This window comes from Lagopus leucura, unplaced genomic scaffold, assembly GCF_019238085.1.
Source record: "Lagopus leucura isolate 7727_CA_CO unplaced genomic scaffold, USGS_WTPT01 Super-Scaffold_1, whole genome shotgun sequence".
NCBI classification, from domain to species: Eukaryota; Metazoa; Chordata; class Aves; order Galliformes; family Phasianidae; genus Lagopus; species Lagopus leucura.
In genome coordinates, this window is record NW_024962250.1 from 6479151 (window position 1) to 6504540 (window position 25390).

At 42.5% G+C, this 25390-nt stretch overlaps 2 protein-coding genes across 7 annotated transcripts in view; both read left to right on the forward strand.

Moving 5' to 3' along the window:
* Positions 1-2804, forward strand: part of LRP4 (LDL receptor related protein 4) — a 77674-nt gene extending 74870 nt beyond the window's left edge. Inside the window, exon 38 of the mRNA XM_042862369.1 lies at positions 1560-2804. Within this exon, the coding sequence (XP_042718303.1) occupies positions 1560-1895 (336 nt within the window). The 3' untranslated portion in view covers positions 1896-2804. The remainder of the gene's footprint in view (positions 1-1559) is intronic.
* A 2855-nt stretch (positions 2805-5659) lies between these two features.
* CKAP5 (cytoskeleton associated protein 5) overlaps positions 5660-25390 on the forward strand; it is a 47591-nt gene continuing 27860 nt past the window's right edge. For 4 of the 6 annotated variants that reach the window (XM_042870204.1, XM_042870238.1, XM_042870229.1 and 1 more), the window contains exons 1-14: positions 5660-5749; positions 14057-14148; positions 14691-14884; positions 15925-16131; positions 18237-18408; positions 19309-19441; positions 19718-19821; positions 20195-20308; positions 20528-20632; positions 22508-22597; positions 22701-22865; positions 23664-23792; positions 24556-24735; positions 24965-25078. In XM_042870204.1, coding sequence (XP_042726138.1) covers positions 14092-14148; positions 14691-14884; positions 15925-16131; positions 18237-18408; positions 19309-19441; positions 19718-19821; positions 20195-20308; positions 20528-20632; positions 22508-22597; positions 22701-22865; positions 23664-23792; positions 24556-24735; positions 24965-25078 — 1764 coding nt within the window. In that variant the 5' untranslated portion in view covers positions 5660-5749; positions 14057-14091. Of the gene's footprint in view, positions 5750-9163; positions 9196-12754; positions 12826-14056; positions 14149-14690; positions 14885-15924; positions 16132-18236; positions 18409-19308; positions 19442-19717; positions 19822-20194; positions 20309-20527; positions 20633-22507; positions 22598-22700; positions 22866-23663; positions 23793-24555; positions 24736-24964; positions 25079-25390 lie in introns of those variants that run through there. The other 2 variants (XM_042870213.1, XM_042870220.1) reach the window with 2 other exon arrangements.

The following is a 25390-nucleotide window of genomic DNA, read 5'->3' on the forward strand; positions in this document are numbered from 1 at the left end:
TCAATAAATTGCTCAGTTAGACTTTTTTGCATCAACCAGCAGTATTTCTTCTCCAGAGCTGCAGTGACTGGTCTTTAGTTCTGTGCTTCTTACCCACTTCCACAATGTCTTGTACTTCAGTAGCCAGCACTCAATGCGAATGAAGTACAGGCATCAAAGGGATTTGTCTTCCCTGGACACAGTCCCCAAAGCAACCTTAGGGCAACAACCAGGAGGGGAGCCAGGCAGCCAGAAAGAATTTGTTAATAAGAATGTGACTCCTGGCTATATGCTTCATGGAAGGGGTGGGACAAGAAAAGAAATGGAGCCCTTAATAAATAAAGCACATGACAGGCTCCACAGAAGTCCTCCTCATGTGTGTGGCATGATAGAGAGTGTTTAATGCATTGTCTTGCAGCACTTAGTTTCTCCTCTTTTTTCTCCTCAGAAGCTTTCCTATCACTCAGATAGTTTTTCATCTTCCCTCTTCTGATTTCCACCTACATCCTCATGTCAGGTATCACTATTCTATGTATGTGTTTGATCCTGGCTCCCTCACTCAATCTCTGCTGTGTAGCTGTCCCATACTAATTACTCTTCCATGTTTTTCCATCAGCTTTTATGTCCTTAAGTCAGCTTTACAGTCTGCCAAGAAAGCTGAGGTCATTTTCTATGGTCTTGGCCTTGGCTACGTAGAACATGAGATCTGAAAAAGATAATTTCTGTACAAGTATTTAGACAGCCTGTTAGATTACTTAACTCCTCAAGCAGGGATTGAGGCAAGGCTTATGCAGAGGAGAGCTTTTCCTTGCTTTTTTTTCAGACATAGTATGTGATAGATTTCCCCAAATTTCGTGCAATTTTAGCCTTGTCTACAAAGGATGATTTTTCTGGGAATCTAAATCCTTTCCATGATTCTTTTTAATTCTGTTGCTCTTAGTTACACCCAGATATGTTCTCCCTTCACTTTCTTCCCTGAGTTTACATCAGATGTTTTAATGCTCATATATGTCAGTGAGCCAAATAAGGCAGATTTCATTAACTGAATCTCAGTGGGGTCCTGCTAGCCTCTGATGATTTCCACTGTTTCCCTGTAATCTTATTCCCCTCTATCATGATGGGACTTAAACTCAACATTCCAACTGTGCTTTACTAAGAGGTGAATCTGGAATGACTCAGACAAAGATATTGCAGTAAAATCTATTCCCTAACCCTACCTACTTTTGCCACTTCTAGCTGTTCCTGCTTTGCATGTTTTGTTTGTTTGTTTTTGCTTTTATTTATTTATTTTGGTTGGGGTTCTTATGCTTGTTTTTGTTCTTGCTCCCTGCTGTCAGGTGTTGCATATAGCTGAATTAGGAGAGACGGTTCATGCTCATTTCCATTCCACAATTTAGAGGTTCCTGCAGGGAGGTGAAACTTAGAACAGGTTCTGCCATTGTGACAGCCAGAGCCAGTGGATGTTTACATGAAGGTCTAGCCTTTTGTCTGCTTCACTGTCTTTGTTCCAGCTCTGCTTTGCTCTTTGCCTTATTTTTCCATGGATGTATTATTTTTTCATTTATCTGTCTGCTCCTTAGACTGGTCCTGATCACAGCTACACCAAGGAGAAGATAAAGATTGTGGAGGGGATATGCCTTTTATCCAGTGATGATTCAGAGTGGGATGACCTTAAGCAAATTCGGAGCTCTCGAGGAGGGATCCTCCGGGACCATGTTTGCATGAAGACAGACACAGTCTCTATCCAGGCTAGTTCTGGTTCACTGGATGACACTGAAACTGAGCAGCTGCTACAGGAAGAACAGTCTGAGTGCAGCAGTGTTAACACAGCAGCGGCCACTCCTGAACGGCGTGGCTCACTCCCAGACACAGGCTGGAAACACCAACGCAAGCCCTCCACTGAGAGCGAGGTCTAAAGTACATGTTGCTTTAGAAACGCTTGAACCCTCCCTAGCCTCTGTTCTGCACAAAAGAAGACAGGACTCTGCCTGGCAAGCAAGGAAGGGCCCAGAGACTAGCTCCTCTTGTGAGGGGCCCAGAGACTGTGACTGCCTTTTAGCAAGGAGCTTGGCCAGCTGTGCTGTTGTGGTTGAAGAGGGAGGATGGGTGGGTTGGATGGAACCCAGAGACCCTTTCGGCTCATTTTCACTGTGTCTCTGGTTTATTTATATGTTCTCTTTTCTTGGAAGCTGCCATTTTAACTTTTGCAGTGACTCCTCTGGCCTGAATCTAGTCCAGATGCTGAGTTCTCTGGCAACCTGCAAGTCCTATGCTGTCCAGCTCACAGTCAATGCCCATGAAGACAGCGCAGCTGCCATTATGCTAGCTGCTGGTCACAGAAGTTCCCCTAGTCATTCCATCAGTAGCAGCACTCTTGAAGGCTTTGTGATGTTGGGGCTGTGCTTGGAGAGATGTCTGGGAGTATGTGGGATGTACTCTGGGGCTCAAGGGGACAGTGGCACAGCATCAGGGCATAAAGAGGCTAACCACAGTTGTTGCAATGACCCACTTCATGGAAGCATCATTGCTTACGTTCCCATCTGCTAAGGAATTCTCAGATTGGAGCACAGTGTCTGTTGCTGGCAGTGGGCACTGCTCCTATTCTCCCCTTTCTCACTGAAAAAATGTTTCTACTCCAGAAAATAAGTCAGCAAGTGGCCCTTTCAGGACTGCTCCCAGTGGGTGCAGGAGTCAAGGGTGCTGTACTTGAGGAAAGTATGTTCTTAGTTCTAGAGAATTAATGTGAGGAAATGAATCTCAGCCAGATCTAAATTTTACTCTTGCCTTCTTTTTTTTTTTTAATTTGCTAAATCTCCATTGATCCCAGTTCTGCAAGATCCCAGTTCTCTTGACCTTACTGACTTTTTTTTTTTTTTTTTTCCTCCATAATGAGGAGAAAAAAGATGATTCCTAGGATGAGTTTCCCTCAGTGGAATCCTCAGTGCTGACAGTTAGGAGCTGCTTTATTACGAGGCTGAGCCCATTTGACCCAGAATAGGAGACAATAGTCACAGAGCTGCAAGGGCTATGTTAAAATAGTTGTTTATCAGAGAGAATGACACTTTAAGTAAGCTCTAGTGTTACTACTAAATAGCTCTCCTTGCAAAGACATTTTTTCCCATCAGCTGTGCAAGCCTCAGTTATTCTCTGGCTTCCAAAGCCTTTATCCTCTAGAGGGTAAAGGTAATGCTATGCTTGCAGTTGTACCCCAGCAGCAGCTGGAGCTTGCTCAAGACCTGTTGCCACTTTTTCATACTTCCATGGCTTCCTATTATCTATTTCTTCAGCTGGAAAAGAAGAGAAAATCTCTGGACGCTCCTTCAAAACTGAGATTTCTATCAACCCCTCAAGTCACGTGGGTGCTATCATGGTTAAATACTAAGTGTTAAGGCAGATATTTGGAAGCAGAACTTTCCAGTGAGGAATTTCCCACAGCAGACTGTGACCTCTTTGTCTCCTAGGAAGAAGCCAAGTACATTCCCACCCATGATGGAAGGAGAGCAAAGCATGCAGTAGGAGTACAGGAGAGGATGCATCTCCTGTGCAGTATTTTTCCAGCTATTAAAAAAAGGAAAATCAATCCTATTCAACTTCAATCTTGTTCATATACTAACAGTCCTGCGGCTCCTGAAAACATGATGGTTGTCAGCAGGTTGGCTGTACTTTTTATACCAGAGGTAGCTGTGCAGCAAGGTAAAGGTTGCAATTTTAACCTGGCTGGGTGGCATAAACTCTGTTCATAAATGCACCATTGGGCTGACTGGTGTATATTCCTGTGGAAAATGAACTGGAGCTAAGGCTTGGAAAATTCTGTGTTAATGTGGAACCTTCCCTACTCCCAGAGGGGTTTTGTTTTTTAAATTAGATTTTTTATTTAATTATTTATTTGATTGACTCCAGCCTGGGAAACATTGTTTTTGTTGGGCAGGGGCACTTCTGGATTGAGACATGGACTTGACTGGGAGCTGAGAAAGGATTACATATCACTGACACACATCTGTCCTGTCTGGGCTGCTGCACACAGGGGCATCAAAGGCTCAAGCGTAGGCAGGCGAATTGGTTTGAAGGGAAGCCATGTACAGAGGTGGAGGCATTAGAAGTGAGATGTGCGGGTGGATGGAGGAACAGTTAGTTTTTGTTTGTTTCTTCCCCCTCCCCTCCAAATATCTTTTGTGCACCAAACTCTTGAGGTGGGAGGGGGGTGGAGGGAAACATCTGCCTGTTCCTGTCTCTCGAGGTTCAGTCAGCTGAAATAGTTGCTATCTGAGTTACAAGGGCAGAATGGAAAGGAAAACCCAGTCAGTCCTTTCAACAGCTGATGGTGCTTGTGATCTCCACTGTAGTATATTCTCTGCTGCTGCTTAGGAGGGACGCTGCACACTCCAGCCTAGCAATTCATAACTGCTTTCTGCTCTCTTCTGGAATCAAATATGGCAAAAAAAAGGCGCAACTCAATGTCCCCCAGCCTCTCCTCCCCAAGTGAGGAGGGCAGAAATTAAGTAAAAGACCTTCATTGCACTTAGGCTGTTACGAATGTAAGAAGGCCGCTAGAGGATGATCTCTTGAGCACTGATTTACTATGTACAAAGCAAACCTCTCTCCTGTCTGTCCCGAGATAACGTCTGTGATTTCCCTGTGTTCCTGTGTAATGGTTTTAATGTTACTCACTGGAGACATCAGAATTTCTGGAGTTATTTAACCACTGTGTTCAGTATTTTAGGGGTTGATGATAATTTAATATAAATTTAGCTTTTCTTAACCACTCTGCCTGGCTTTTGGTTGTGAATCGTGCATGGTATTTGGATTCCCCTTTGAAAGAGGTGCTCCCAGCTCTGTTTACACAGAACCCCACCTGTATTTCATTTGGGAGGAGCAAGAAGGCACAAATGGATGTGGGTTGTCCTCGTGACGGGATTGTAGCACACAATTCTGCCACTAAGGCCTCAAAGCAAGGGTCAGATAGCTATGCTCACTTGCACATTCCCACATGCTCGCACTCTGCCCCAACCTGCTATTTTTGTTAGCATTTTAACATAGCAGCAGCCTAGGAGCATAACCCTCTTTTTTGAAAGGAATTTAATAGCACTGTGGTCTCCAGCACTGTACACCACAGGAACCTGTGGTTGTTTTGTGCCTCCGCCAACTAGAAAACGTGGCTCTGAAGAAAAGATGATTTTCATCTCTTTGAGTTTTCATTCAAGAACACAGAAGGCTGAACAACAACTGAAATGCTCGGAAATAACCATTCTGCAGTACTACTGCTCACCCGCTGTTCCCTTCTACCCAGTTCCGATGGAAATAAGTACCAACACGATTTCAAATGCTTTAGTTTTATAGCTGCCCGTCCTTACCCACAGATGACACATAGTGTAGAAGCGGCACAAGGGGCCGCGTCTCCCGCAGGCCGCTTCCAGCCGCGCTCCTTTACCTTGGAGTTACCATCTCTACCTCACCCCGAGGCTGCCGAAGCGGAGCGGCGGGCTGTGCCCCCACCTGCGGCCAGTAGCGGACTCGCCGACCCCGTGCCCACGGCAGGGTGTCCGATCTGCCCACGGCAATGCGCCGTCCTGAGCCAGCCCGGCAGTGCGCGGAGCACGCAACGCTGCTGTCCGATTCAAACGGACCAATCAAGCGCACTCTTGCGGGAGGGGGCGGGGCTGTCGGCGGCCAATGGGCGGCGAGGACACTGGGAGGTGCGGGCGGTGTTAGCGATTTCAAACCGCGCTGAGCAGCGGCTGGACACTCGCCGCGCCCGACCTGCCGGGCCCAGGTGAGATCCGCCCCCCATTTCTGTGGGGGCCGCTTCCTTTCCTGTGTCGCCCGCCGCGCTTCGCCAGACCCGTGGGCCGCTGGGTAGGCCTCCATTCTCTGTTGGGCCTGGCCTCCCGACCCCGTGAGGGGGCTGCGGAGGAGGTGTGGTTCGTGGTGGCCTCCCGTGGGAGCGGGCCCGGGCACGGGGGATTCATTCGAGCCGCTTTCGTGACCACGGAGAAGGCGATGGTTAACGGGGGAGGCCGCGGCCTGTGCTGCGGGGCTGTGAGGGGCGCCGGGGTGGCCGGGAGTTGCTGGGCTGGGCCGGCCCGGCCCGGCCCGGCCTATCCTTGGACTCGCTAAAGGAGGCTGTATGTAGAAGTAGTTTTGTTTGCATAACGTTCTGGGGTAACGTTCCCTCGGGTGAGGATGGTCCTAAAGCAGAAGCCATGGAGGTATCTGTGTTTCTGAAGCCCTGGCACTGAGTTCAGGTGTTGGTCTGGGATCCCTTGTGTCTCTCGTCTGAAGGTGCTTCCTGCTGGGCCTTCTGTAGTACTCTCAAAGGGGGGCTGGCAGGAGTGGGGATTCCCACCGTTCTCCTATGTTGTTGGATTCAGTCAGAATCCTGTGATTTGTCTCCAGGCAGGAGCTTTCATGTTGCTGTGTAGGGGGTTTTCCTCCTAAATTTGGATCTTTAACAACATTGAAGAGCAGGTGCTGGGGAATAGGAATTCTGTGCAGCACAAGCTGACCCTATCTCTGCTACTTAAAAAACAATGGAAGCTGCATATACCTCTAAACTCATGTGCTGTAACTTTCTATCTGGGTTTTTCTTTAATCTAGGTTTTTCTTCAGTATGTATCAGCTATGGAATTATCCTGGGGTTTCCCTTCTTTTTTTTTTTTCTTTTTTCTTTTTTTTTTTCCCCTCCTGATTCTTATTTTGAGTGTTGTATGGTACTACTGAAAGCTCCTTTCTGCAGACAAGAACAGTATGTGTGAATGTTGGGATGCTGGGCTGTCAGCTATGGAGGAAAGCATGGCTACAGACTTGCAGTGAATGTATCTGTCGGGTTGAAATTGTGAAGCTGTATGTTCTCAGGCGCTGATAGCGGCTCAAATGTTGAAGTGTTACAAAAGGCTACTATTGAAACTCCCCAGTAGTATTAAGTCAGAAAGAAGAATGAGGGTGTACAAGCTGTCATTATAACTGATGCTTTTGGTCACTAATACTGGATCAGTTGATTGTTTGAAGTTAGAATTTAGTATGACTGTCTCTTTCCCCAAGTTTGGCCTATTTTTCAACTGCTGGTTTTGTAGCTTTCCTCCATTTAAAACTTGTAGATGTTGTTTTTTTTTCACCCCCTTTAGATGATTGCAATAGAGTTACAGCTTTAAGCTACAGAGAGAAATTGATATATGAAAGCGGGCTCAACAAAAATGAACTGGTTCTAAATGAATTATTGCAGATGTATTTATTGAAGGTAATCCTAAAGAATACAGAATTGGGACTATTAAGCAGGGGGTTAGCTATGGAAAAGATTATTTGTGACATCTGTACAGAAATAGATAAAAACTTGATTTGAGAGGCCCAAATAATTAGTTAATCACACTGCTGGACTTCCCATTTGCTGGTCTTAATGTTAAAAACCAACTACATGGTAATGCGTTGTTATTCCTGATTCTCATACACGCATGACTTGAATCTGTGGGACCTGTATCCATGCTGACTCTTGGCCTCTCCTTCATACAGGCCTGTTATGTGATCTGGGCCTGTATTCCAAAATCCTGGGCTGTGCCACTGTGCAGCTGAATGTCTCCTACTGATGTCTGAGCTGTAAGGTCTCGTTCCCCTTTGGCAGTTCCAAAACCTGGTTTCTAGCATATATTAAGATTTGTTTTTCTCTCATGTGTCTCTTTGGTGATAAATTTACATCTGAAATTTACTTGGCATGTTGTGAGCTTTTTCAGTCAATCTTTTCTTTTTTTTTCTTTTTCCTTTGCTATTCTGAGTAATTATCTGCCAACTGCAAGACTGCTGTTCACTCCTTTGATAGGTCACTTATGTATATCTCAAACAGTGCACACAAATAGGAAATTGATCTGAATGTTTTGTGGAGTAGAGGTAAGCATCCCCAAATGCGAAGTATTTGATTTGAAGACTGTAGTGTGTAGGATGTACGACCTGAAGGACCCTCGTGAGGGTCCCTCCTTGCAAACCTTGTAATCAGGGATTTTCAAATCTGTGGCCAGCAATCGATTTCCTCTTCTCCCTTGCTGTCTCTCCTCTCTTCCATTGTTCCAGCTAGGTGTCTTTTTCTGCCTTTTAAAAAGAAACATGTAAAAATGAAATATTTTATGGACAACTTAACAACGTAGTAGGAATGGCTTGTGAATTTCCTGCTGGAGCAGGCTGGGATGAGGGCCACGTGCTCCTGCACAGAATGGCTGACTGTAGGCCGTGTGGCTCATAGAGTTGGTGCTGCCATAGGCTGCTCCTGTGTCGTCCTTGTCACATTGGCATTGCAAAGAGTGACATGGGAAAACCTGGTACCCTCGTGCTTAAATAAAACATCGCCCTGCACTAAGCAAGCACGCTGGGCCACCTCGAAATAGAGTGTCTCCAGAACTGACCAAACGTGTGTTGTTTGAGGCTGTCTCTATGACAGCTCGGTTGCTGTGGACGTCGGAGGTTGGAAAGCAGAAGCGGTGGCGTATGTTTGTTCCTCTATGTTGTAGGGCTGAGATGAATGAAAAAGGAACTTCAATTATTCGGTGGGGCGTGGAGCAGCTGCTGCTACGGCTGTTCTTCATCTAGCTAAGATGATTCTGAAGGAGCACAGCCTCGCGTCGCGTATCTGACTCCCTCGGGAGGAAGCTGTCGGCACAGGGTTTCCACCATGGCAGCTCTTCCTCGGTCGCTACTGTCGCTAGAAAAGGCATCTCCGAACGTCAGGTGACGGTTGGAGCGAGCCGATGAATCAGCTCTGCTGGGGCGCCGTCATCGCACGGCTGGCGTGCGGCACGAAGCGCGGCGGTGCCGCGGGGCGGCTCGCCGTTCGGAAGGCAACGGCGCTTCTTGGCGGCGGGCCTCGTTCCTCCCGTCAGGCCGACGGCCCGAGGGACCGCCCCGCGAGGGACACCCGGGCCGCGCCCGCCCGTTTCGGCGTCGACCTCGTTTCCGCCGGCGCGGGGCCGGGATGCCGAAGGCGATGACTCGCGAGGGCGGCGGGCCCCGCGACCCGGGCCGTTGACCGCCGCCGGCCCCGGGGAGCGCCCGGGGAAAAGGGGGTCGCGGAGGCGCCGGGCGCCCCGGCGCTGCCCTGCCCGCCTTTGTCTGGCCCCGGCGCGGCCCGGCTCCCCGCCCAGGTACGGCCGCGGCGCCCCCGGCCCCGCCCGCCGGCTGGGAGTCGCTTCCGCCGGGCCGGCCCCTCCGCCCGCTGCCGAGCCGAGCCGGCGCTGTCAGGTGAGCGGCGCGCGCTGAGCGGTAAGGCGCGGCGGCGGTGTAAACAATGCCGGGCCCGCGGTGCGGCCCGCCGCCCGACGGGAGGGGCCGGGGCGGGGGGGGGAGGGAGAGAAACAGGGAGGGAGGCGGCAAGAGCGGGGCCGGGGGGCCGTGCGGGGGCGGCGGGGCTTCCTTCTGGAAGGTGCTGTGGCTACGGGGAGGCCGCGGCGGCCGAGGGAGCTCCCGGTGCTTCCCGTGGGGGCCGTCCTCGGCGGCGGCGCGGGCCCTCCTTTTAAGGAACGTCCCGCCGGCCTCTGTGCGTCTGAGCTCGGGCAGCTCCTTCAGGGAGGGGCGGCGAGTGGGCGCTGCCCTGCTGCCGTCCCGCTGTCCCGCTGTCGTCCCCCTGCCGATTACCCGGGGCGCACGGGCATGCCCCTGTGCTGCCCTTTTCTGCCCACCCCTCTACACTGTAAGATTGGCTTTGCTCCGCGCTTACCCCGCTCCTAGGCAGAAGCAGGAGGCCGGTTTTGACATTAAGATGTTGCTGAACGTTGGGGCAGGTGAGAGAGAATGCGGTGCCGTTTACTCTCATATGCCATTTCATTGCTGCTGGAACTGGGAGAAGCTACCTTGCAAAGTACCTCGCAGCCTGCAAATGATTCCTTTTTGCCTTTTGTTTCTTGCATTTCTCATTATTCTGAGGCCCTGTGTCATCGAGAGCCCTGTGTGTTTCGCATCTTGAGATTGAAATTGCCACCTTCTAAAACCATAGGAATTTCATGCTGTCTCAGCATCAGACAGCCCACTGAGTGGTGGTGCTTGCGTGTTAGTTTTTGAGCTGCTTGTTGCTGCATCTGTCATCAAAAGATGGGTGCACTGAAGCTGGGAGGTGTGCTGGCGGTCTGATTGGAAGTTCTTTTGACTCCTGTTTTTACCTCTTTAACTTTAGGAGTTTTAGCTGGACTTCAGTCTTCCTATGCAGAATTTGCTGAAGCGGCTTACTGCACTATTTATTTCACTGGTTGATTAGGTCACACGATTCTTCAGTTTGCATATTCATCTGAGTGTTGTTTAAGACAGAGAAACAAAACCCCTGTATTATGATTGCTTGAGTATTTTAAGCATTTTTCTGTGCTGCATAATACTGTAGCTAATGAGTTTTAATTAATTTAAAACTTTAATTGGCAAGTACTGTAAAACATGCTGGGCTAAACTTATGAAACAGTGGAACTTCATATGTTGAGAGGCAAAGAGAGAATATGACCCCAAACTGCCATTAAACAAATAAAAATTCTTTCTGCTAGCAAAACCATGGACTATACTGGCACAGAACTGTCCACAGAGAACTGTTGTCTCAGTGGAAATTAAAATTGTGAAGGTATTTGTTAAAGTATGCACTCTAAGAACATTTCAGATGCAATTTTGCTTGGAAATGGGCTGTCTTCAGTAAGTCTTCAGAGCTTACTCTTTTGGGCAAACCTACTGAGAAGGCTACTTTGGCATCAAGCCTTCTGATATTTTAAAAGCTATTCTTGCTTGGCAGTGATGCTTAATAGGTGGAAGCGAGCAGGGATAAGTGGACAATTGGTATCAATAAACATCTGGTTTTTGTTTAGCACAAAATGGCTTCCTACTTTGCCTTCCCAGGAAGGAGAAGCTTCATGACAGTGCACAGGGCTTCCATAATAAACGTGCTTCAAAAAAAAAAAAAGTTTCAAATTATTTATGTCAGAAGGCTTTTCTTTAGTGATACCCCTATACTATAGAGCTGTAGGGTTGATGCTGTTCAACCCTTCAGAATTTTAGCACAGAAAGCATTTATTTAGGAGCTGAGTAAGGAACTTTTCAGAGCAGTGTGTGGTTAATCCAAATATTCCCTTAGCATCCCTTCCACACATTCTCAATGCATTGATTTATTTTTTTATTTTTTTATTTTTTTTTCCCCCCCCAATAATTCAGTAACAAATTCTCACTTCACGTTTGAGCTTGTTGTGTTGCACTGTCCTGTAAGTATTTTTCTGCTCTTACATTGTCTCCCTTTGAAAGATATCCTATTCTCTCCTTGATGGCCTTCACTTTCTTACTGCTCCATTGCATGAGTTTGCTGTGCCAAGAACTGTCAGGGAGGATTTGTTGTTCATCTCCATTGCAGATTGCTCAGCTGACTTGCTTTTGTAAATGTTTCATTGACCGCCTTAATAACAACCCTCTCTCACAAAACTGATTTTGGTGCTTCAGTTGCTTCAGAGGTCCCGTTCTCTGGATGCTACCAAAATGAGCGCTGTTGCTGAAAGACTTATTAATCTTTTTGTTCTGAGTCTGTAAAATTAGTTGTGCTGACAAGTCAGCTATCTAGGTCAAACACTTCACTGCTGCAGACTCACTAGTTGTAACGCAATTTGGCTGCGTTATTGCGGTGTGAGGCTACTTTCTATTTGGGTGTTGAAAAGTAATGGGAAGAGTTGTTCGTAACTTTGCAGGGAAACTTTTAAAGAAAGACTTGTCAAATGTGGGATATTCTTTGAACATTCAGAGTGCAGTAACTTAATTGAAGGGAGAAACAACAGTCTGTTATTCTGCTGAAGGCACGATGCAGGCAGCACAGGAATTCAGGATTGGGGCAGGTGTGAACAGTGATAAGATGGAGAGAATAAATATTTAGAAGCCAGCTCCCCCCTCTATGACCATGGAAAAACTGTTGGGCCCAAAGGGATTTGTATGTTGTCAGAGAGGACGTATGATTTTATCCCTATTTTTAGGCGCAAGATTCAGTGCGGAAGGCAACTGAACCCATTTTATAATTGAAGTAATGATTGTAGCTTTTGCAACTAAAAATAGTAGGAAACGGACTTGACCAGGCTGAAAAGAAAAAGGTAAAATAAAAGATGAGTGAGAGCATGGTACTGTTTTGCCCTCCCTGTTCCCCCATGTGAGAGTGTCTCATGATGTTGGGAAGGAAAATTTGGGATCCTTTTCTTCTACTTCCTGTGATGTGGCAGTAGGATATGCAAGTCAGAGGTCATGCTTTGGGGCATACAGACTGTTGTCTGTATGTAAACATAGAAAATACTTGGAAATCTATGATGCTTCTGATGTTAGTGCTTGAACTGTTTTTAGGGTCATAAAGAGGTAGTCAGTATCCTGCAATAAGATTTTCCTTGGTAGAGTGGATTTCTGGCGCAAAGGAGATGCTCTCTTTTTTTTTTTTTTTTTTTTTTTTTACTGCTTATACTGTTTTATCTCCTGTTTTATCTGTGGTAGTTCTTTTCCTTCTGCTGGTTCCTTATGCTTTCCTTAAGAAAAGGAAAAAGCCAGGAAGTAGCTTGTACACTGCCTCCAAATTTGTGGTTAGTCTTGCAAACAACTTCTTACTAAGATCACTGTTCTCATCAAGGACTGGCGTGCGCTTGGGGGAAAGCATTGTGCCTGTTTGTGACTCGCTTCTGCACTGGTGAGGTCGTCCAGTGATTTCTGTACTGGTGTGTTAAGTTCTATACTGCTACACTAATTATTCCTAACACAAATGCAACTTATATTACACGAGACACAGCTCTGCGAGTCTTTTTCTTTCTTTCTGCAGAGCTAACTTGATTGGTAAAGTCTGCTGTTGGAGCTGCATTCATACAAGGGTATTCCTGCATTCTTGACTAGGTGAGCTATTAAAAGAGCTTTCAACATGAATGCAGCTTCATTTTTGCTTGTGGACTGTTGTAGTCTGGTTTCCCTCTTGAGTTAGCTATTTGTGGCTGACAGATAGCTTTGCAGGACTTGCTTGTATTAACTTAGACTGATGAAATTGTACTCCTAATCTAGGATTTATTTATTTGCAGGGAACTTCTGTGTGTACTTCAAATATAAAACACTTTTATCTAAAAAGTATATCATTTTACTGGCATAGGCTGAATTTACATTACAGATGTGTTAGATGTGTTTACGTACAGTTATGTCAGCACTGTGTATTTATACACCTTCAGGGATAAATTATTGGATGGTGATGACCACTAGCTCTTGAAATCTATATCTTTGTGTATGTGTTTGAAATGGTATGCTGGAATGTGTTACTCCTTACCTGGATTGATTTAATTTGCTTCTGCAGTGTTGTGAGCTGTCTCAGTGCTGCTGAAACTTGCATGTCTAAGATGGTCATTGAGCCTGAGATCTCATCTCTCATGCCCTAGTGGTCAATGTTAATATTTTAATGAGGAGACAGGGATAAAACACTTCTACGACCTTGAACAAGTAATATTTGAGTCTGCATGCAGTAAGAAACTGGTCTCTTGGTGAGAGCAGTTGCCAGTGCTGGCTATTGTTGCAATTGGGGCATAAAGTGGCTAGCTAGCAAAAATGGATTTTGTTAGTCTCATATCTCATAGTACTGTTCATTTCAAATGCTCTGTTTGTGAAATAGTTAAAACAGCTGTCCTCACACTAATATGTGGTGATTTTTCAACCCTGATTCATGGCACCTGCTGCAGAAAGCACGTCAGTAAGCATTGGTTTTCTAGTGGTGATCAGTACTCATTTCTTCTTAGTTCCTTAACTGTGTACGTTTTTCCTCAAGCTTAGACAAAGGTGGGTTCTACGTGCCTCGTGTCAGCTTACTGAAACATTAACAGATTGAGAATTCTGGTGTCAGAAGCATTACAAGTGGCAATGCACTACTCGTCGGTGCCTTCTGGTGGCCTTTCAGGGCTAACAGATTTGTGGCCAAATCTTAGCAGTTAGTATGTAAATACAACTGCAGGCTTGAAAGAGTGGGTTTCACATTAAATATTGTATCTGCTTTAGAGCTGTCTTTTTTTTTAATTTTCTGAACTGTGTTGCAGGTGGAATCTTGCTTTTTTTGTGTGTTATGTGTTCTAACTCTTGTCTCTGTCCACAGGAATTGCTGTAACTGTAGAGGGGACCTGAATTACGATGGGGGACGACAGTGAGTGGATGAAACTGCCCATCGACCAGAAGTGTGAACACAAGGTGGGAGATACTGTCTGGGTTTGGCCTGCTGTGTATCTGTGCTGTGATACTTCTAGGATATTCCTGTACCGAATTATAACAAAGTTGGCTTATTTTTGTAGCCACACAGTGTGCATATGTGTAAAAGGTCTGAAACAGTTAAGTAACACTCATGAAGCAGAGTTTAGTTGTGTGATAATCTAGATGGTGTAAGTTTGTGAGCTTAAAGATCAGTACACTTGTTCATGTGAATGTATTACTCATCTGTAGCTGAAAGTACTGTTGGGCTCACACCTACTCACTGTGGTGGTTGCTAGAGCTGATGGAAAGCAGCGAGGAATACTAACGTATCTCTTTTTCTGGGTCATTGTTGACAGGAAAGCAATGGGTATTTTGCCCTCTTGCACAGTATTTGTGTAGGGAAATTTTGCAGATGCCAGCTTACTGAGCACCCTTACAGCTATGATTGAAGTACTTTGGTGAGATTAAGGTTATTAAGGTGATTGAGATTGAGTTAAGGTTTGTATTAGCACAATGCTTAAATGTTTGCCTTCTACTTCCAGCTGTGGAAAGCCAGATTAAATGGCTATGAAGAAGCCCTTAAGCTCTTCCAGAAGATAGATGATGAGAAGAGTCCTGAATGGTCCAAATACCTTGGATTGATAAAGAAATTTGTGACGGACTCCAATGCAGTGGCACAGTTGAAAGGACTGGAAGCAGCACTTGCTTATGTTGAAAATGCTCATGTAGCTGGGAAGTAAGTAGCCTTTCCTTGCTATCAGTAGGCTGTTATGAGTTTTATGTCCCTCTCTGAGAAAGTCTGCAGATAAACTGTGCAGGTGTTGTAAACAGTTAAGGTATGTTGAGAACAGAAGTTGCTTTCTGATTTATAAAACCTGCTCAATAGTAGGTTTGTAGATGGATTCCATGTACCTGTTAATTTATCAGAAGTTGCTTTACATAATGCTTAATGATGTTGTAAGAAAAGAGTGGCAAAGATTTTAGAAATGGTAGAGAAGTGAAACAGTTGGTGTTGTGAGCTGGAAACCCTCCTCTTGCTTGGCTGAAACAATGTGTATGTACATCTTTCCTAGCAGATACTCGTGTAATTTATTTTTTTAAATGAAATGTACTTATGTTTTTGGTGGTGTGTCCAGTTGAATCCATCTGAACCTGCATACTTGCTTATTTCTTCAAAGGGTGTTCCTAGTATTTTATATCTATCCCATGAAATAATGTTCTCCTGGGGGTGAAATAAAAGCATCTAATTGACCTCATTCATGCTTTGATCCACTGTCTTTAAATGACTTGATTATTTGTTTTTAAATACTTTTTTTTAAATTAAAACCTTAATTTGGGTATCTAACAGCATTTCCAGGCCCCCGAATTCACAAGTGGTATAAATTGAGAGTACTGGGAGCTTTGACATAATCCCAGCAAACTATTTTCTGTTTATGCACCAGTGTTGTGTTACTATGATGTATACAATTCCTGGAGATGATGAATTAGTGTTTGTGTTTTTGAGATAAGGTCTTGTATTCACAATCTGGTGTAGTCCAGCATTAGGAACATGCAAAATAGCTCTCAGTGTAAAGGAGTTCCATTGATTAAACTAGAGGGTAGTAAAATCACCTTTTACAGAAGGTTGTAACCTTCAAAGTTAACTTAGCCTTTATTGTGTGATGACTGAGTTTTCATCGTTGTTTTAGATGTTGTGTGTGCTTCTGTCTGTGGATAATGATGGAAAAAAACCAGTTCACTTAAATGTTCTAAAGGTAACTTTCTCTCATCTTTCAGGACAACAGGGGAAGTAGCTTCTGGAGTTGTAAATAAAGTATTCAATCAGCCAAAAGCCAGAGCAAAGGAGCTGGGTGTAGATATCTGTCTTATGTATATAGAAATTGAGAAAGGGGAGGCAGTACAAGAAGAATTACTAAAGGGTCTCGACAACAAAAACCCAAAAATCATAGTTGCTTGTATAGAGACACTGAGGAAAGCACTAAGGTAAGCTTCTAGGTTTGGGGCTGTGGTGTTTGTTTTGTTGCTGCTTTTTCTTCCTCACCCCACAGAACATATATCCATCCAGTGTTTTTAGCAGGCTGTCTTTACTGAACTGATTATTTTTAAGGTGACAACAGTTGTGAGAATTTCACAACTCTTCTGAACAGCTGAGATAAAGTCAGTGATGGGAAAGCTGAAATTCATTCGGTTTGTTTCAAGTTGTTCCTCACTGATGCATGCACTTTTGGTTGGCTGCATTGTTGGTTTGTTTTTTTTAAATGCTCATTACACCTAAGCTTATTTTGAAGAGCTGTCTCTGTCAGTTTGCATTGTCTGTGTAAAAATTTTGTCTTTAAAAACAAAAGCTGATAATACTTTCTAAAAACCAAATCTTATTGAAGATAGGGTAGTTGGTTTCAGGGTTAGAATTGCAGTACCTGTTTGTTTTTGTTTCATTCTGGGTGAATTTCCTGCTGATAATTCTGGTATTGGTGAGGCCAGAATACCTTTTCCTGCAAAAATAATTATAATAATGAAGTAGTTAGTGTGAAAACACTGCAGTACAGGTGAAGGTGAACCTTATGGTTGATATCTGGTAGTGAATTTGCTGAAGTACGTGCATTGATGGTTGTTTTTACACTAAATGGGTGCTGTAAGCAATGCTTTATTTTAGGTTCTGCCAAATGTCCTACTTTTAAGAACATATTTTACCTATTTTAAATTGCCTTATCTCTGTAACAGTATGGTATAATTAGAAAACGGTGCAACCTTCCTCAATATCTCCCTACCAACCATGTTTATTAAACGTGCCTTCTTTATATATATTGTATTGTATATATTGTATTATGCTTTAGGTCACAAATCAATTTATGTCATGGGGCTCTATTAATCTTCTGCTTTAGAAGCTTTAGAGTTGTGCTTTCAGATTTTCTGCATTGATAGCAAGATTTACATCTTGTACCTAAGTGGGTAGCTTGGCTATGTAACTAGTTAAGCTTCCAGTGTTTATTTTATGCTGAAATGTTTTTATTCCTTGTGTTGTTACAAGAATTGGTGTAGTCTGCTGTTCCTCTAAGTTCTCATTCTCAGTAGCTCCTTTTTCTAGTATGCTCCTTATTTTAACCATGGTGTAAGAACAGGCTTGTGCCTTTCATTTGTTCGCATTCTATAATTGTTACTTCTAATACTGGAGCCTCTTTTGCGTGTTTTTTTACCTCACATTTCTCATACAGTGAGACTCGTAATAAAGCTTCTAGCAGTAACATTTTTAGAACTTAAATATGCAACTGTTTTTTAGTAGCTGTTTTTTTTACTAGCATTTTCATGAAGTACTTAGCTGAACAGAAGCAGAAGTGTGACTAGAAAGTTTAGAGCTCTCAAGAAAGAAGAACTGTCCTGAATCAGTATTTGTGGCTTCTGATGTGACTTAGCAAACCGCTACTGTTCTTCAAGTATTTCTATGGGCATCTAAAGAAAACTTGTTTTCACTCAACAGTTGATTGAGAAATGAAATGTGTGTTAAGTTCAACAATATATAGAATCTGCTGACATGGAAGGTTGGCTGGGGAAACCTGTTCTGTGTGTCCTTTCAGTTGCACACGTTTTAACACGTGTATTTTTTGTGAGGATGACCCAGGCTTACTATAATTATCTAGTGCAACAAGTGGTAAAATGACTAATGCTTTTACTGCAGTTTGCCTCCAAGGATAGACAAAGGAGATTCTATTTATTCTGATTTAAAAAAAAAAAAAAAAAAAAAAAAAGTAGGTCATAAATTTCAGTCTAAAGACACTTTTTTTTTTTTTCCTCCCTTCTTGGCAAGGAAACTGATTTAGGCAATAGATTGGATTAAATGTTTTGAAGTAATTTTAGCAGAGGCCTGCTATTGTAATTCTGATTGGCTTGGGGAAAGTGATTATGATTGGGGAAATATTCTTTTAATTGTGCAGCAGCTGAATAATATCATAAAAAGAAACAAGGATTTGAATAAATAACATTTTCTGCATGTACTGCACATCACAGTTTGTTGTTTGTTTGTTTTTTTTTTTAAATCACTTTTTGTGGCTCCTGTTTGGGCTCTGATGCTATTCCATGTTTTTAACTTTCAGTGAATTTGGTTCAAAAATAATCTCACTGAAGCCAATCATTAAAGTATTGCCAAAACTGTTTGAGTCTCGGGAGAAGGCTGTTCGTGATGAAGCCAAACTCCTTGCTGTGGAGATCTACCGTTGGATAAGGGATGCTCTGAGACCTCCCCTGCAGAATATAAATTCTGTTCAGGTAGGTAGAAGATAATGCTGTAACCAGACAGTTGAGAAAACACTTCTACACATGTGTGCTTACGGCCCTGATCCCATAATGTTTGTCAAAGCTGGAATCTTCCATTAATGAGGCATTATTTTTTAGTTTCCTGTAACAGAGCTGAAGACTTCAGTCCCTCTTTGTGGTTTCCAAAGGGGGTGACAAAAAATTCTGTTTCGTTTGTACTGGAACTCAGGAGGGCATTTAGAAAAGTAGAGAAGCTTGTCACAGAGACCTTAGCTAAGGGCAAATAATTGGTGGTGTAAAAAGACCCACAGCTGGAAGTGGTCAGGTCTGCATTTACAGTATTTGTTTCCTTGTATGATAACAGTTCCACTGCAGGAAGTGTTATGCTGTGATAGATAACTGGAACATTCCGTTATTTTTGAACTTTCTAAATTACTGATGTATCTTTCTTTCCTATCCACTTATATTCATTTTGTTTTGTGGAAAGCAGTAGATTTCTGGAGCAAGGCAGAACTGTTGTTTATTTTTTAAACTGCCTGACCAAATATAACTCAAGGTGTTTGTTTTGTCTTAGCCCTGTCTTCAGATATTAAGGCTATAATAAGAATCTTTCTCCATGTTCACCCAGTCGTATTTTAAACCTTTAGTGGCCTGACCGTTCTACAGCTTGTTCTGAAGTAAATGCTTGGCTTTAGCACTTTTGTTTTTGATGCTCTGCTATGTGAGTACATCTGTTCAAAAGATTCTGAACAGTGAGTGTGAAGAAGTCACTTCTTTGATGGCAAAATAAAGAGCTTAAAATTTAGCAGTGTCTTAAACTTGTAATGGGAAATCTCCAGTGCTTTCTATGAGGTGTTTCTTGTCTGTGGTATGCACAAAATGTAGATACTATGACTTTTTTTCCTTTGACAGCTAAAGGAACTGGAAGAAGAGTGGGTCAAAGTGTCATCAGCTGCTCCTAAGCAGACCAGGTTCCTGCGTTCCCAACAGGAGCTGAAAGCAAAATTTGAGCAGCAACAGGCAGCTGGAGGAGATGGAGATGGAGGTAAACTATCTCTCTACTCCATTGGGAAGCTTATCATGGGTATGTTCTTGAGAAATGCATTGAATTGTAAAGGTTCTTCCATTCAAACTGATAGAGAACATGGGATGCATTGCACCACGTGAGAATATGGCTAGGGTAAGAACTTTACATGATAGTATCTATCCTTTGACATAGCAAATTCACAGTTGCTGACACTGTTTTATAAGTGAGCCTTAGACAGTAGTGTGCTTGAAATTGCACTTATTGTGCAGCTTGTTTTTCTCCCTTCTGTTGCAGGAGATGATGATGAGGAAGAAGCGGTACCACAAGTAGATGCATATGAGTTGCTTGAAGCTGTAGAAATTCTTTCAAAGCTTCCAAAGGACTTCTATGAGAAAATAGTAAGCATAAACTTTAATTCCACTGGTTAATTCTGTGGCATGTGGAGCTAACAAGTCTAAAGACAGACTTGCATTTTGCAACATAAACTATACTGCTGCATGGGAAATAACAGACTAGTTTAAGCAAATAATAAACTGTCATAAATAAGTCTCAAGTTTTTGTTTTTACCATTAAGAAAGCTGTAATTCTAAGGAGCTGAGATGCATCCTGGGAAAGGACTTTGTTTCATCTTTCACTGCAGTTGATGTTGAGCTTTAAAAGATCTTGGTTTTCTCTGAATAGAGTTGAGCTCTAAAATCTATGGCTTGTGGCAAATAAGATTCTCTAGGGCTGTTTAGATTTATGAATTAATCTAAGTGACTTGCTTTGCAGGAAGCAAAAAAGTGGCAGGAAAGGAAAGAAGCTCTAGAGGCTGTGGAATTGCTGGTGAAAAATCCAAAGTTAGAATCAGGAGACTATGCAGACTTGGTGAAAGTTCTCAAAAAGGTAATGAAACACAGCGTATGCATATGGTTTAATTATTTTTTTTTTAATATGATTTCTTTGTATTTAAGTTCAAAAATTTTGATTAAGATAATGCTCAGGAGCCTGAACTTCTTAGTTGGAACAGTGGTGGAAGTAATTTGTCTGTAGCCCGCTGATCCTACTGAGAGATTTCTCCGAGTCCCTGAAGTCTTCCACCTTTTGTTACTTTTTCCTTTTCAGGTTGTTGGAAAGGATACAAATGTTATGCTGGTTGCTTTAGCTGCCAAATGCCTTGCTGGACTGGCTTCTGGCCTCCGAAAGAAATTTGGACAATATGCAGGACATGTAAGTATGAGGATGTAAGGCTTTTTCCCCTGTTTTGTTTTGTTTTTTTTTTTGTTGTTGTTGGTGCTGGCCACCAGGAACACTGGGGGGTTGGGGAGAAGGATTGGTTTGTTTATTTGTCAGTGCTTGGTATTTATGAAAGATATGATTTTGTAGTATTACAAATATTTGTCTCCACCTTGATGGATTAAGAAGTGAAGTTACTTGCAGCTTAAGGATAAAAGAACAGTGTTTATTCACGTTCAGTGGTATAAAGCTTACTGGTACAATGAATCTTGTGTATGAAGACTGCTCTGAGTTCACTTTTCATAAGATGAACTTATTTATATTGCCTCATGCTGGAAGTGCACTTGTAGCACACGGAGGTGGGGGAAGCATTTCTGAGCCTGAGGTCTACCTAGCAGTGCCATCATGTATAGTTGTTAGTTCTGGTTTTACTTGTTTGGTTGTTCAAAGCAGGTAACAAAACTACTGAGTTTTCTTTGGCACCAAAATGTTCGGGTGATCTAGCTTAATGCTCTTCTCTCCTTTTGCAACTCTTGTCTTAGTAACAATATTACCAAGAAAGCTGTGGAAGTGTTTGCATTTATCTCACTTCTTTCTCAAGAGAGCCACTGTTGCTGTCATCTTTAAGCTGTTCGACTTTAAGTTTTCTTGTGATGCATAAGAGGATACGTAAGGGAGAGCTGAGGGTAAAGCTGAGGGAAGTGGAGAAACTGTGCCTGGCAGCTATTAGTGTTATGTTTTGTGGTGAGTTGTGAAGTTACTGAATGTCATTGCTTCAAAGTCTTCAGGTCTCTTGAACTCTGAACAAAAGTTTGGGCAAAGATAATTTCATTCTGAATGCTGCCTGTTGTTATGAGGAACATGGTTGTTTTTACTTATTTATTTTGAAGCGCTTAAGGCTTTGCAAACAGGAATTGGCAAGGGTTAGCAACACAAAGATGCCACCTGAGCTTTGTTCACTGTGTCATAATGAGCTGAGATCTTGTGGTCAAATTCTGTGTAGAAAGGGGTATCTGTAGGAAGACCTGTTTTCTATTATGCAAGAGCTTATAATGAGTAACTAGATGGCTTCTAAACTGTCAACTCTGATATGCTTACAGAAATGTCAAAAGTAGCCTGCTTTTCACTACTAAAAGCTCTGCATGTCTCTAGTTAAATATCAGAATTTCTTATGTTACTAATAGTGTAGGTTACAGAGGCCATAGTTAAGTGGACCTCCTCATATTACCAGCACACTGGAGAGTCATCTGTATCTGGCTGACTGAGAAGCTATATTGAGTCTAAATTGCAGAGAAGCTCCAATGTGGTGTGGTTTAATTATCAGGTGTGCTTTTTCAAGTTAATAAATCCAAAAATATCCTGCTTGGAAGGGATGCAGCTGAAGGAAAGGTTCAGGCTTTCACAACTGGAAAGACAGTGTTCTAGTCAAATAGGAGCATCTTGGACAGTGGTGCTGAATGCTGTGAGGATGCTGGGAGATGGGACTGTGTGTGTATATATGCATACATACACAATCTTTGATTCTTAAAAAATGAGAACAGAGCGTTCTACTGTGGAACTGTTTCCTATCAATGTCTCTGTATTTCACACCAGTAGATCCAGAATGTTCACTTGGTGAATTTATATACCTGCCTCTTTCTTAGCTTTCTGTGTAACTGCTCAAAAATCATTATTTATTAATAGATTGAGTGCAAAGAATTTTACATTATAGAAAAGCTGGAGTAGACTAGTTCATCCTGCTGTTGTATGCCCAATGGGGTAGGAGAGATGCTAATTTGCTTTGCTTCTTTGTGAAATGTCAGGGAACAAATTTTCATGTTTCACAGTTATGTTAATGAAGAGTGGATTGACTTTTTATCTCTTCCACAGGTTGTTCCAACGATCTTAGAGAAATTTAAAGAGAAGAAACCTCAGGTAGTGCAAGCACTGCAGGAAGCCATTGATGCAATCTTTCTTACTGTAAGTAAAACACTGAAAATTTTCCCACTGTGTCTGAGAATTGGTGTCTTTTTATTTGCTTTTTTTGTTCCTTTACTGAAAGTAGTATCTTTTTTCTCTGTAGACCACATTGCAGAACATAAGTGAAGATGTGTTGGCAGTGATGGACAACAAAAATCCAACAATTAAGCAGCAGACATCCCTTTTCATTGCAAGAAGCTTTCGACACTGCACGCCTTCTACTCTGCCAAAAAGTCTGTTAAAACCTTTCTGTGCTGCACTTCTCAAGGTAAAAAAGGAGAAGGAATTAGTACTTCTCTAATACTGACTTGAAATGTTGGTGTGAAGCATCAGATTGTTTTGGGAGAAAGAAATCTGATAGTGCAGGGGCTGAAAAGCTTGCGTACTATATGGCTGTCAGTGAATTCTGACTGATATCGAAGTGGAAGATGACTTGGTCGTGGAAATTGCTAAGAAGAGACTAAACTATCTCTAAAACTGAAAACTCACCTAGTTTGTAGTAAAGACGTTGGTTTTCTAACTATTTAACTGCTGGACATGGACAAATGCTTCTTGCAGATATTCATAGCAAACTTTTATTAGAGTGCTGCATCTAATTTGCCATGTGTAAAAACTTCTGTCGATGCATAGACTGCATGTACACTGGAAGTTCTCCAGTGTAATCAAAATCTGTACACTTCATTATGTGTTTCCATTTCTTTTGTCTGAGTGAATTCCTTGGCTTTTAAAATGGAGATTTGAAAAGGGTTGTGGGATTTTAAATTTCTTAGAAGCTTTTATGGTGTTTCAGTATTTCTTAAAGCTAAAATGTTCTTCCTTTTCTTGCTGTGTGAGAGATCTAAGGATGGGAAGCAGCCTGTATTTGAGAAAAGAGTAGATCAAGATATGAAGAAACAGAGTAGACAACTTCTCTTTCTTTCTATAATGGAATGGAATATTAAGTATTACGCTGTATTGATTGTAAGTTTTATTAAAAGGTTGGAACAGATTTATACGGATCATGAGTTTAAACGCTTGTTTAGATGTGAGCTGCAAACTTTGTAATGTGTGCTGTATTTCTTGGCAGCATATCAATGATTCTGCTCCTGAAGTAAGAGATGCTGGTTTTGAAGCATTAGGCACTGCATTGAAGGTTGCTGGAGAGAAAGCTGTGAATCCTTTTCTAGCAGATGTCGACAAACTAAAGCTTGATCGGGTGAGTTTATGAAATGTAAAATGCTCAATTTATCCATGTAAAATGCATTTCAGTAAAGAGGATCAGAGGAGGTACTTCAGTGTTTTGCCACGGTTGTTTTGAAAGTGTCCTACTTAAAAGTTACTATCAGAGCAGGAAGACTGGAAAAAGACTTTCAAAATTTTTTGTTAAATATTGAGTATCCTTTCTTTAACTCAGTATCTGAAATGTATTGATATGCAAATACTGCACCTTCTCATTCTTTAATATAATGTGTGTTTGGCTTTAAGAGTTGGTGAAGTGGCTTGATTTCTTTTTTGGTTGCTGGGTTGTTTTCCAAATTCTTCTTTCTCTGAAACAAATCTCATGTGTTTGTGACTTAATTCCCTGACTTAGTTCTATATTTTAAGACAGAATTTGATATTCAGTCTTTACTTCCCTACACAAAGTTTTTGCACTTTTGTGTAAGTTAACAGGTTGGAATGATGACTTGATTATTGTGCTAAGAATTAGTCTTTAGAGCATCTGCGTCTGAAAGGAGTTCTCTCAACTCTCCATGCTTCATTTTGAACTAAGAAAATGAGCAATATAACAGGAGGTGATGCTATTGACTAGTTAACATTAGTGCTGTAATACAGGATAGCTAAACTTTGTTAACTGAGGAACTTAATGTTTCTAGAATAGCAAAGTTTGAGCCACTGCTGAGAAGATAAACTACACCTCGTTGTGGCAGCTAAACAGATATTTCTTTACATTTTTGTTTTGTTTTGAAACGCTTTGTCAGATTAAAGAGTGTGCAGAGAAGGTAGAACTGGTTTATGGTAAAAAGGCTGGAGCTGCTGAGAAGAAAGAAGGCAAGCCTGTTGCTGGAAAGACACCTGCGCTTTCAGGCACTGCTGGAGATAAAGAAATAAAAGATGCGGCAGCCAAGCCAGGACCACAGAAAAAAACACCTGCTGTGAAAGTAAGAGATTGTCAAGAGGTTATTGACAGTTCTATTTGTCTGTGATTGTATTGACTATAACTAGTTGCTATCTTGAAGATGAAATGTAACAGTTATGGTACTAGAAATACATCTTCCAAATGTGTGTTTTGATGTCAGAATGCGGAGGTATAGGAAAAATAGCAGTTTGTTTAGAATCTGATGAGTTGGAGAGCTGTTTGATCTCTGCTAATTTGTGCTTCCTTTCTAGCCTGGGGGCCCACCTAAGAAAAGCAAACCAGCTGCAGCTGCAGGTACAGGAGGTGCTGGGACTAAAGGCAAGAAGGGTCCTGAGACCAAAGAGATAGTTGAATCTGAGCTCTCGGTAAGTGTCTTGCTTTTATCCAAAATAAAGTGTTCTGTGTAAATAGTCAGTCAGTTCTTCAGCTACTACATTTTTTCACTGCAGTATCTTTCTTGGGTAAGGAAAAGCAGTGTATTTAAATAGAATTCATAACTGGCAAAATGGGTGTTTGATGCACTCTGGCAAATACGCACCTATTGTATTGTCTGGCTTTGGTACCAGGTCATAAAAGCAGTAAACGTTATCAAACTAGTGTAATGATCAGTGGTGTTACTGAATTAGAAACAGATGTAGAAGATAGAGATAACTACTTACAGCGTAAATTAAGGATGT